At 48.1% G+C, this 12,875-nt stretch overlaps 1 protein-coding gene across 1 annotated transcript in view; it reads right to left on the bottom strand.

Moving 5' to 3' along the window:
* The window catches only part of PSKH1 (protein serine kinase H1), a 29,356-nt gene extending 17,738 nt beyond the window's left edge, over positions 1-11,618 (bottom strand). The window contains exons 1-3 of the mRNA XM_054296257.1: positions 11,579-11,618; positions 10,103-10,265; positions 8,025-9,050 (exon numbers count right to left, since the gene is read on the bottom strand). Of these exons, the coding sequence (XP_054152232.1) occupies positions 8,025-8,963 (939 nt within the window). The 5' untranslated portion in view covers positions 8,964-9,050; positions 10,103-10,265; positions 11,579-11,618. The remainder of the gene's footprint in view (positions 1-8,024; positions 9,051-10,102; positions 10,266-11,578) is intronic.
* Positions 11,619-12,875: the final 1,257 nt, after the last annotated feature.

The raw sequence follows: 12,875 nt of genomic DNA, 5'->3' as shown, positions 1-12,875 counted from the left end.
AGCAAATCTGAAACACCTTCCAACGCCAGATTGTTCCAAATATATCAGGTTCAATTGCCTCTCTCCAAGGCAGGGTCAATTACAGGCCACACAGTGATTTGCAGCAAGGTACATGTTCACAGCCCTTCCCCACAGAGCTCAGTTTTGATTAAACAAAAGTGGCTTTTAATCTGCAGCAGGGGCAGCAGCTGGAACTACAGCCAGGTGCCAGCTCTGCAAAACCTCAAAGCTTCAGCCTGGGGCTCAGAACAGTCAGGAAGATGCTGTAATTTCCTCCAGAGTGCAGCACTTTTACAGCTTCCCCCTGAAAGCTCACTTTAAAAATGTTTTATAGGTGCCAGCCAGTCCTCCCTGTGCCCCCAGATGCTGTCCTGGTGTTGTACTTGCTTACAGCCATCTGGGGCCTCAGGTCCTCAGCAGAGCAGGTCCGGGAAATCCAGCTGAAGCTGAAGATGTCACCCCAATCCACTCACCCCACAACCTGTGATAAACTCCAACGTGTGCCACAGCAAGGAGAGAACCAGGTGAGTGCTCACACCCTGCTCAAGGGCTGCACCTGGCTCAAGCCCAGCACCACCAGCAGTTGGACTCCCAACACAAACTCCAACCCCTGGGTAACCAAGGGAAGGCAGGAGGGGACAGCTGCTGTATTTAGGGACAGGTTTCCTGCAGGTCACAGCTCTTCCCACTGCAGAATTAACACATATTCTCACTCTCTTGGTTCTAAGTCAATTAGCATGCAATAGCTTGTCTTGCCTCAAAATACACCTCCACTAAGGTATCAGAAAAAACAACACATCTGAGCCACAGCTGGAAAACCAAGGATTCAATCAGCCAAAGGTAAAAGAGGAAATGGCCTAGGCTATGTTTAGGCAAATGTAAAGGAGTCAAAGACACCAATGGTAGCTGATAGTTCAAATCCTTCCTGTTAATAATGTGTATTCTGTACAGAGGCAGCTTAATATTCTTTTTCTACCCTACCAATGTCCTTTTATCCCTACATCCCTAATTCTGCAGAAATACTATTCCACCATTAACAGGATTTTATAGGGCCTCCAGATGAAGGAATGAAAATATATGTCAAACCACAGCACTATTGTAAATCCCTTCCCCCCAGATGTGGCTCTTGCCTTCCTCCATCCTTATATTACATGAAATACGTTGTGCACCACTTCCTCAAACTCAGTCTTTCACCCCAAAAATCTTGAACAAAATGCTCAGCTGCTGTCCCTCACTCAGCCTTGAGCCTGCAGGTACTACTGGCATAGACAGCAGTCCTAAGGAAAAAGGGCTGTGAATGAAATCACTGGGAAAAACCCACATTCCTCTTCCCCATGGAGATTCCTTCCCTGCTTTCTTTGTTTCTAGAGGCTCTGAGGCTTAGACAGAGTTTCCACTCTGTCCTGATGACATGCACAATTCTGTGAAATATAAACTATTAACACTGAGTGCTGCAGACTGCAGCAGTATGGAAATGGCAGATGTAGGCAGAGAAAATTACTCTCTCCTTGCTTACCCTGCCCTAGCACAGGGGGTTCTCTCCACTGCTGTGTTGCAACATAAGCTGAAGTACATGGTAAAGAGGCAAAAGGAGAGATTTTGTAAAAGGTCCTTGTGACACCAATTCTGTTGGAGGAAAAAAACTTCAAAAAGAATCTTAAGATGCAGCCAGAGCAAGGGGGACTTGATTTTCAAATGCATGCATTGGTTTCAAAGCCCTTTCACTGGAAAAGGTGTTTCTCTACCTGTAAATAAAATGCTTACCAATGCAGCTTGCCGAGTTTTTGCAAGAGCATGGCCACTGATCCATGCAGGAGGAGGCAGGATTACCCAGGTTTTAATTGAGGTTATCACATTTCCAAAGATGTCCCTCCCTGCAGAGGGAGAGATCTGGACAAACACTTCAGCCCTTGGAGCTGGAGTGACACAAACACACCTACCCTCCCAGCCACTGAGCTGGTGCATTAAAAGAAAAGAAAGAGCAGAAGCCAAGAGAAGTCCATGTATTGGGCTGGCTTCAGTGTTCTGTGCCTGGCTTGGAGAGGAGCTTTCATCCTGTTCAAGTGCTCCAGCTCTTCAAAGCTGAGCAGAGTGCCCTTTTCAGCAGAGCCCTGCGACTGCAGCTCGCCAACACTCTTGTTGTTCTACTTCAAAATCACCGCTTTCACACGGCCATGTGAAATGCAAAAGCACATTCCTCTGTAAATTGATGGGGTTTTACTTCTTCCAAGCAAAGGGCTCAACAATTTATATAAAAAACAATTCTTCCCTACACGGGGAAAAAAAGCCAGCTCTAGTTTTTAGGGGAAAAAAAGCCTGCATTACTCTAAGAACAGGACTATTGTAAAACACTTCTACCATCTAATGTGGCTCACAGGAACAAACAGCAGCTGCTCTAAGTAAAAAGCTCTTTTAGCCCCCAAGAAGGCTAAAACATGGTCCTGGAGACTTATATGCTCACACCAGTAAGTATTGCAAATGTGTTTTAAAATCCTGCCTTCAGCTGCCCCATCCTTGTTTTCTTTGTTACACTATATTCAACAGCTTGGGCCACTCAAACTCCAGGGGAAAGAACGGAAAATTGGCCACCCTGCTGCTTTGAAATCTCTCCCCTCTTCTGGCACAGACATCAGAGGCCAAGGTGATGACTGCCCTGCAAAAGCATCTAATGGGTCTAAAGACCACCTTGGCACAGGCATGGAGGGCCACACCAAGTGTCAATGTGGCCTTCTGGGGACCCCACAAGGGAGGGGTCCTGCTGAGGCACTGAGCCAAGCAGAACTTCCACAAGAATCAGATGGCTTTGCACTGAGCTCCTCTTGGAGCAAAGAACAGCTCTACACTTTGCAAAGGTAAATCTGCAATAAAGGGGGGCACTTACCAGCTGTTCTGGCCTCTTGTGCTTACAGGACTTTATCTCCTGTATCAAAAAAATATATAGGACCAAGAGAGCATTAGAGGGCAGTGGTGCTTCTCTGATCCTGGCTGTATTTAAAACTAGCTGTGAATGTTTTCCCAAAGAAATACTCCAGCCCAAATTCAGGGAAGGCAGTCTGCCTTACTGCCCACCTTAAACAGATGTGCTGCAAGAAGATCACCAGAGTTTTCCCTCTTTCAGGGAAAGCCAGCCAGCCAGACCTGCCACAGCATCAATGCAAAACTTATTGCATTGCAAAACCTCATCCAAAGTTTCAGAATCCTTGTCCTATACTGACTGAATTCTCCTGAAGGTGAGAAGGATTATGGAGAGATTTTCTCTGATATGCAAGTGAACTTTTTTTCCCTTACAGGAGACCAGTCTCTACAGTAAAATACAAGTATGCAGAACAGAAAGTTGAGTTGCCACTACACACTTCCATCTGCAACTTTTAGGGGGAGGAGGTTACCAAGAATAATTACAGTTTCTCTTTGTTGCTTGTGCTTTTTTTATATTAAGCTTGTCATTTGATAGGAAATCCAACCACAGTCATCATAATTCATAATGCAGTGACTGATCAGTCCCTCTGGGGTGGGATGGGCAATTCAGCAACCAGCTCCCAGCTGAGTCAGAAACAGTCTGGTTTCAAGTTCTACCCCTTCTCTCTCAAAATGTTGAATAAATGCAGGAAATTAATACTGAAATTTGACAAGGCTGTCACCTGTCTCCTCCACTATGTGTCACAAGGGATTTGAGGGATTACAAGTCCTCCACAGCCTTTAAAGCAGCCCCCACAATGAGGACAATTACGAGGAAATGCTCTGCAGACGTGCTTGGGTAAGGACTCATCCTGTGAGCACGCATCAGCTGCCTTGGAATGGCTTTATTTTTATCTTGTTTTCTGCCAGGTAGCACAGGTAGTTTGTTTGCTAATGCACTGCCTGCACTCTCTGTGCTTCATGCTTCTGCTATTAGCTGCAGGCAAGAAAAGCTGCTTGGGGAGAAAGTGGTTTATCTTTTTACTCACACAGGCTGAGTTGTTATGGGAACACCATTCATGCTACTCATCCAGAGTAACTTGGTTTTCCTGTAACTAAGGGCATTCTTCCAGCATGAATCTATCCATAAAGGATCTGCAGAGCTTACTCAACACCTGCATTTAACTTGGTGCTTTAAACTCCAAGTTAGGGCAGAACATCATTAAGATTCTGAATGCTCAAGGAGAGAAAAGTAGAAATGCAATTCACACACAGTTTGCAAGTCAGGCTTCTCCTCTGACCTTTGTTCATTCTCTCCATCAATGTGCCTTCCATAAATTTGTCCAGTTGCTCTTCAAACTCAGGTAAACTTGCAAGGTCCACAGCCCTTGTTTTCACTCTGTGAATAGCCTGTACCATCAGGGACTCTGCAGATTTAGGGAACTTTCTCCTGCTGGCAACAGCCCCTTCAATCTTCACTGGTTTTGTCCCTCCCTATGGAACTGACCACGTATTTCACATCTGTGCTTATCAGCAAATTCCTGATCCATGCAAAGGCCACTGTCACAATATGGCTGCAATGCTCCTTCAAGAGATTTTGGTGAGGATTTCTACCAAAAACCACTGGAAAATCTAAGCCACACAAAACCAGTTCATCTCTCCACAGGCTGCTAAGTCTCTTGCAGAGCTCCTGCAGACTTGCAATGCCCAACTTCATCCATATATCAAGCATGTCTCTCCTATCAATGCATCCACTAGCACCATAATTTGGAACAAACTTTTTTGGTTATTTGATTAAGACACGTTCCCACAGCAGCACACACCAACCTCACCCACTGTGAGCATACCACAAAAAGCTGATTCTGTTCTATGAATAGGAGAACAGCCCATGAGAGAAATGGTATGTCCAGATCAGATATCAAAATCAGAACAATCCATACACCTTAGCTAAGTTTCCCAATTTAACCATAGCATACATTATCTTCCACTTATTCCATTGATTTTCCCAGGTGTGTAAAGTAACATAAAAGTATTGGTATTCAACAGAAGGAGAAGCTTTGAAAAAGAATCAGAGCAAGCCTGTCCCAGCAGGATAATGATGGTCCAATCTTCAATTCTGCACTTGCAAATTCAAAGGAAACTAAGAATGAAATTCCAGCTTTATTCCTCAATCAACTTTTTAAGGTACAAAGAGCTCCCAAAAATCAGTTTTAACTCCAAGATTTCAATTAAAAATTAAATGAAATCATTATGTCCAAACATTCTTTTTAGTAAGTTCCAACAAAACAAGTGAAAAAGAATAATTCTGCAGCAGGCTACATTCAAAGCAGTGTCAATAGCTCACCTAACCCTTACTCAGGATGCTCAGGAAAAAAAAGCACGCCAGTTACAAAGCCAGTTGTCCTTCCTTCCCCATCCTAGCCATTACCAGAAGCAGCTCAAAAAGTGGAGGAGATATAAGAGATAATCAGAGCAGTGATGTCAGCAGTACCTGAATAACCTATTGTGGGAGACCTCTCCTACTGATCTGCTAATGGCCTCTTCAAACAGACCTCACACTCCAGGAACAGCAGCCGGGGTAACAGGGTCCCAGCCAGAAAGCAATTACATTAGCTGGACTAGGGATCACTTGTTTTTCCAAGAAAATGGAGCTGCTTCTCAGGTCAGCATGCCTCTTGGCTTTTGTTCCTCTTTCAATACAGCTTTGTCCTCTGTGACCAGGTTTTGGGGTCAGACTTTTCAAAAAGCACGGAGACTCAGGGCACTGCTGCTGCCTGCCACGGTACAGCCTGAAGACAGCTCCCTCCTTCCACACTGGAACTTGCCTGAGCCACACAGCTCAAGCTGTCAGCTCTGTAGTTCACAGGCTTCTTTCAATATTTCCTCTTCTGTTTTAGATCCTCAACCTTCAGATTACAGAGAAGAAAAGCAGTTGCTCCCAGGAAACCTCTGCTCCTGCATCCATCCAAGACAGATGCTGTTGGTAATGCACTCGAGTATTCTGCCCACTCCTACTCCAAAGAAACCAGGACTTGGCTCCTGCCATTCCCATTAGTCTGACAAACTTATCAATAACCTCATTTCTGACATCTTCCCACTTCCTCCAGTGTAACACAAAGAAAGAAGAGCCATTGCCTGTGAACACCAAAAATTCAGAAGCATTTAAAAACCCAGAGTGCTGGCAAGATTGTGGGAAACACAACAGACAGCTTTAAACCTCTGGCTCACTTTGTCTTCTCCTGGAAATTATTCACAAAATGAGCAGCCTCTTTACTGCACCTCCTGCCAATACCTGCCTGCACTCAAGCACTGTGCAATTTAGGGGCATAGGCTTAATTACACTGGTAAATTAAAGCATCCATTTTCCCTGGCTCTAGAGGAGCAGAAAGCACCCAGGCAACAGATACAGGCTGCTGGCTGACACATATTTGCTTTCCAAGCGGTAAAGCATCGACAGCTTTCCAAAATAACCACTCATGTCACACACAGTATCCATAACAGCCTCCTAAAGTGTGCAATTTGTGGTGGCATAACAAGTCAATGCCTCAGGCTTGTGCATTGACACTTTCAAAATAGAGAGCTTAATGCTTTCTCTGTGGCACATTGCTACCTCTGCATACAACCAACAAGGCCTCAGTGGCCTAGTTGCAATTCACAATATTTCTCAAAACCAATCTGTTCTGGTACAAGGACCAGTGGACATCAAAGTAAATTACCCCAGGGAACCTTCAAAACACTCAATTCACTCTCTCCAGATTGCCTATGGCTGCACTGAGCTTGATCAGACCCCCTTCAAATGTTAATTTTTTTTGGAGGAAAGGCCCTAGTCTGTTCACTCATTCTTCAACAGAAGCCAGGCCATGCCTTTGGTTATTCACACAGCCTTTCTACACAAGATTTTCAGCTCTGTATTTTTATCCAGAGAACACAGACCTGCACTCAATAGTCAAGGGCATGGCATGGCAAGGATATGACAATAGCAACACTCACTCCTAATATCAACAGGGTTCTGATCAGAAGTGTGAAGATGTTACTTACAAGTGTTTACTTCAAATTGTTTCTTCTGAAGCGCAAGAAGCACCTTCAGGTCCTACTATCATTTACAGAATTCCTAAAAATTATCCCCCAAGACTCTTCTGTCCATACTTACCCATGAAAACTATCCTTCAATCCTCCATTTTCTCACATACCAAGCTCAGGAAGCAATGCAGATCAATTTCTGAAATAATCCCATCTCCAGATGGAAGAAGTAAGTGCCCCTTGCCTGTCATAACCTTTCAGCAAAGCTATTTTCCATACTACACTTGGATTCGTGTCAGGAATCAGACTAGTGATACATGTGCCACATTTCAAACACCCTGGCACAAGTTTTAACTGCAAAGCCTCTAACAGCAGCTAGAAACCCACAAGCATCCCAGTTCTGGTCTACACCAAGTTTCCTCTTTCTGTGCACACATTTTTTTAAAGGAGCTCACTATGCTGCACTGGGAGCAGACAGAACATGGGAAAGGATTTTAAAAGCCAGAATCACAAATTTTTTTACCCCTGGTAATGTTACCACCTACAAGACAACCAGTTTTTGGTCATCACAGAGACACACCTAGAGAGAGCTGAGACAAAGTAGAAATTTTCCAGAGTAGAAATCCATTTTGATTTAAGTGAAATGTACATCTTTGAGTTAAGTCTGTAGTTTTAAAACATAGCTGTTTAGTCTGACTGCCTGTTCTCGTAAAAAGCCTATACTGGGAGAAACTGCTTCAGCTGAAGGACAGAAATAAGGGAGGGGGGCAGAGAGAGAAACAGAGAGTGCTACAAGAGCAGGTCAATTTGACCTAAGAATTCTTTCTAATAAAGAATTAGTGGAAATCTGTAAAAATGAATATGTATGAACCTATTATAGAAATCTGTAAAAATGAATATGCATGAACCTATTGTGAAATTGCATGCATATGGATTTGAGAGGGGGATAAAAAAAGACCTAGAGGTCCCAGAAGTACGCATGTCTTTTAAAGAGAGTAATCTCCACGTGTGTCCAGCGGTGTAACAAACATACAACTTTCACAAAGTTGCACAGTTTGTTTGCTTCCACAAAACAGAGCTTCTTGCCTGACTGCCCCCACCTCACTCACCTCGCCTGAGTAACTGTACTTCCCCTTCAGGATCTGCCGGTACAGGCGGGTGCGGTTGTCGTCCTCGAAGGGCATCGTGCCGCTGAGGAGGATGTAGGAGATGACCCCCAGCGCCCACATGTCCACCGAGTTCGTGTAGGGCTTCCTGACCAGGATCTCGGGGGCGATGTACTCTGGGGTGCCGCACGTGGTTTTCATCAGGCAGTCGTCCCCCTTCTTGCGCGCGCTGGCCAGCCCGAAGTCGGTGATCATGATCTTGGAGTCGGTGCCCGGGTGGTAGTAGAGCAGGTTCTCGGGCTTCAGGTCGCGGTGGGTGATGCCCAGCGTGTGCAGGTACCTGACCCCGTCCAGCACCATCTGCAGCACGCGCGTGGCGTCCCGCTCGGTGAAGGAGCCCTTGGCGATGATGCGGTCGAAGAGCTCTCCACCGGTGGCCAGCTCCATGACCATGTACACGCGGTCCTGCGTCTCGAAGACCTCGATGAGCTGGATGATGTTGGTGTGGCGCACGCGGCGCAGCACGCTCAGCTCCGACTCGCACACCTCGCGCCCCTCGCGGTACTTGGTCTCGATCATCTTGATGGCGTAGGGCTGCTTGGTGGCCTTGTGCTCCACGCGCACCACGCGGCTGAAGCTGCCCCTGCCGATCAGCGCTTTGATGTCGTACTTGGCCGTCACGCGCGGGTCGAACTTGGCGCGGTACTTGGCCACTTTGTTCTTGCGGGGCTCGGGCTGCTGGGCGGGCGGGGCGCTCCCGGGACAGGGGTTGGTGTGGTGGGGAGGGGAGGGAGAGCCAGCTTTGATGACAGCCCTGCAGTCATCTTTGATGAAATGCTTGTAGATGTCGCTGTGGCCCGTGTAAGGTTCCACTTTTTTAACCAGGTCTAGCTGCACATCCTTGGGGGGCTCGGGAAGCACTTTGCTGGTCCCACAGCCCATCACTGACTGGTGTTAATTCCCTATCAAGGCATGTTCCCAGGGGAGCACCAGCAGCAACCACATCCGGGGTGATTCCCACATTTGTATCTTAGAAAAAGAATGAGAAGAAACAAATAAAGAGGAATCAAGGTAGTGAAGATTTTTTCCCCCATCTGAATTAAAACAATAGCGCCATGCTATCACAAACTGAGAATATGGGATTTCCACTTCTCTCTGCTACAGAACATGCACAGTGCTCTGCTGCTTTCATCATGAGTGAGTGAAGGCAGTGCCTACAAACACCCACTCATGGTCAGAACAGATGTGTCCATGGAAATAACACAGTATCTCTCTTTATTGGGGATCGTTTGTTTTCTGCTCCCTGCTGAGCCCTGAATCAGCCACAGAGCAGTGGAGGCTGCACAAGACTTCTGGAGGTCTTTTTGTCCAGACACAATTGCTTAACAAAAATCAAATAAAGAAAAAAAGTCAAGCATTTTCTTTAGAGTTTTGTTAGATCTGCTCAACTTTCTCAGTTAGCAGCCAATCCAAACCCAGTAACTCTGAGTTTGCTTACCAGAAGTACCTCAGCAACTTGTACACTTAACCCATCTTCCCAATAAATTATTGATATTGAATTTGTACACTGTCTTAAGCCTCTCACTACTTTGCTGCTGGGGATCAATGGAACAGCAGAAGAGGCAGGAATATGGAGCCAGAGGCACACTGGTTTTAAGGTACAGCCCCTGCTAAAAGGGAGATATTCACTTGCCCAGAGCAGCTTTTAGTCAGCAAATCTCTCCTCCTCCAAACCCTGAGAAATCAAGATGGGTTTTCACATCTTTCAACAATCTCAATTTTGCTTTGTTTTACATCTTTAGGCACAAAGTGGCGCCTCTGGCCTTCCACTGGAACTGCCTGTAAGAAGTGGAATTCCTCCCAGCTGTTCCAGACTAGGAGCTCTTGCTTACCCCAACAAAACCAAACCAGCTGCACCTGGGCAAGTCTTTATGAGCTGATTAAAACAATATCAGGAAATGGGGAAACCACCTGTGGCTCTGGCAGTCACTGGGCACTTCTACATTTGCCCTTTTTGACTCAGAGCCCATCAACATGTGTCAGAAACCCATTAGCCTTGAAAATGTGATTTTAGGTCTTACCATCACCAGGTGTATCTCCACTCAAGCACCACCTCTCCAAGCAACTGCTCAGCATGAACAGCAAAAAAGGAACCCCAGCCTGTCTTCCATGGGGAGAAGGAAGTGGAGAAATAAGAAATGTTTTAAAGGGACACCCGGAAGAAGTTGAGGCTCTTCATCCAACCTGGAAAGAAAACCAGGCTTTAGTTAAGATTCAGTTTTATAATCAAACATCATCAAAGTAACTTCTCAAGGGAGAAGTTTCCTCCTGGCAGCACCCTGAGGTCAAACAACCCAGCCATGCCTGTAGTAGGGTGCAGGCAGTAGAAATGAAAAACAACTTCAGAAAGCTCAGCTGATTTCTACCAAGCCCTGCCCTGGAGGTGGGGCTTCATTCAGATTAAAGCATCATAATAAAAAAATTAAGAGCTCTGGCCTGTCCTGAATAATGCCTCCCATGGACAGCTTTCCCACCATTATTGAACCTTAAAGCATTTTAAGTTAACAGAGAAATGGAATGAGAGCATCCATAAACAAGATTATTACAGAGTAATTCAACATGTAGAGAAGGACTTGTGTAAAACATCCCACCCACAACTAAAACCAAACAGAAGAATGAATCACTTGAAAATATAATCTATAAATCCACTCATGGCATTAACTGAGATCAGGCAGCAACTTCAGCATGTCAGTACATGCTGACACTTGAGTGTTCCAGTGAAGGCCACAGAACCAGAGTCAGCAACAAAATGCTTAACTCCCCGTCAGTGCAGGACATGCTCCTGTGCAGTAACCACCGAGAACGTGGGGAAAGGAACTAAAGCAAATTGCAAGCATTACAAGCACTCTGAGTGGGAAATCACATACTTGGCAGGTGGCAAACTATCTGAACTACAGGAATGGGTGGGAAGGAACACGGGGTTTATGGTTCTCCCCTCAGACACTGAGCTCCTCGCCTGCCGGGTCAATAACGCATCTCGAGCGTGCCTCTCACTGCCTGGCAGAACCTGGCAGAACCTGGCAGAACCTGGCATGCCCACTGCGAGCTCCTGGTGCATTTCGGAGGGGAAACCCGGGGCTGGGGCTGCTGCCGGAGTCAGGGCCAGAATCAGCCAAACCAGCCGGGATCCCAAACCCGTTTGTTTCCAAACTCATCCCAGCCCAGCCCGCTTGTGGCTATACTGGAAAGGGGACTCAGGACCGGGCCGGTGCCGGGAGCTCCTCCCGCGGCAGGTTCGGCTCCAGCCTGGGAAGCACCGGGCCCGTCCCGCTGAGGGGACACCGGGAGCGGGCAGGGCTCCCTCCCCGGCCCGCCCGGCCCCGCGGCCCAGCGCTCCAGACAGCGGCAGGGCTGAGACACCGGGACCCGCCGCGCCTGCGCTTCCCAGGCCGCACCACCGCCGCCCCCGGAGTGATAGAGAGAGGGAAAGGGAGGGGAGCCGGGACCGGAGCCGGAGCCGGGCCGGGCGGTCCCGGGGGCGCCGATCCCGGACTCACCTCGGCCCACTCCGGCCGCGGCGCGGCACCGCCTCCTGACGTCATCAGCGCGCGCCGGGGACGCCAGGGGCGGGGACATCGCGCGCGGCGATTGGCGGAGGGGGCGGGGGGCGGGGTCGAGGAGCGGGGAGGGCGGGGGCGCTTTACCGCCCCCTGCCGGGGCCGCCCGGGACCGCCCAGAGCCCGGGGCCGCCCGGGACCGCCCGCGGCTCCGGCGGCCTGAGGGGCTCCGGGGGCGTGAGGGGCTCCGGGGGCGTGAGGGGCTCGGGGCTTCACAGCAGCCCCTCAGTCCCGCCTAGGACCCCTCAGGGCTCTGGGACCCCCCAGCCCCACCCCGGACTCCTCAGCCCCAGGACCCCTCAGCCCCGCGGGCCCCTAGAGCTCCTCACCGCCATGGACCCCAGGGCCCCCCTCACTGCTCTGGCCCTGCTGTTACCCACAAAATCGAGCTCGTTCCTTGGTGTGCACCCAGCCGATAATGACACACTCCAGAGAGATGCTGATTGTTTATTTCAGAGCTGCCCGACCCTGGGTGCTCAGCGCTGTTCCACAAATCCAGCACACCCCACCAGGCTTTCTGTGCCGTTATTTACACAAAGAAGTTCAGGGTTAGTGACTTCCCAAGGACAGCCCCTCTATTAAGATTGCTTAGTAATCTTAATAGATTACTAACCATAGTAATTTCCATAGGAATCAAGTAACTTAATCCAGGTAATTTCTACTCATGCTCAGGGAAGGACCTTCACCTATGGGTCTTTTTGACCCATCACATGAATTTTACTGTTACCATGAAGATAGCTCAGCTCTTAGATACACGGACTTTGAGTATTTCACCAAGCTGGCAATGTTTACATAGGCAAACATCAACATCTAAGTTTATTACATCCCTAAATCTTGTTAGTTCCAGAATATTCTTGAGTGACAGGTATTGTCTGCTGCCTGTTCCAGCGATTACCTCTCCTTTTTTTGCTGATTAGGTTTGAAAGCGTACAAAGCTCTTACACCAAAGAACATCCTGCCTTAGGGTAACACTGGCATAATCTGCATTTTGCACCACTGTGACCCCGTGGGCTGAGCCGGCGGCCCCTGGCAGGGGCAGTGTTCCCTCTCCCCGTGCTCCTGCCTCGAAGAGCGGCCGCAGTTTCTCCTCTTTGGAGCCAGATCCAGCTCTGAGAGCTCCCCAGCAGCGCCTTGGAGCCCGCAGCCCATGGAGCAGCTCCGAGGGCTCCCCGCTGCGCTGCGGGACTCGGGAAAAACATTCCCTTTGAGAAAGAATTGCCCGGAAACATCGGCGCTT

This window comes from Melozone crissalis, unplaced genomic scaffold, assembly GCF_028551555.1.
Source record: "Melozone crissalis strain CALT ecotype California unplaced genomic scaffold, PUWL_Pcris_2 ptg000007l_1, whole genome shotgun sequence".
Lineage (NCBI taxonomy): Eukaryota > Metazoa > Chordata > Aves > Passeriformes > Passerellidae > Melozone > Melozone crissalis.
The sequence above is the reverse complement of the archived record's forward strand: the minus strand, read 5'-3'. Positions and strand labels throughout refer to the sequence as shown.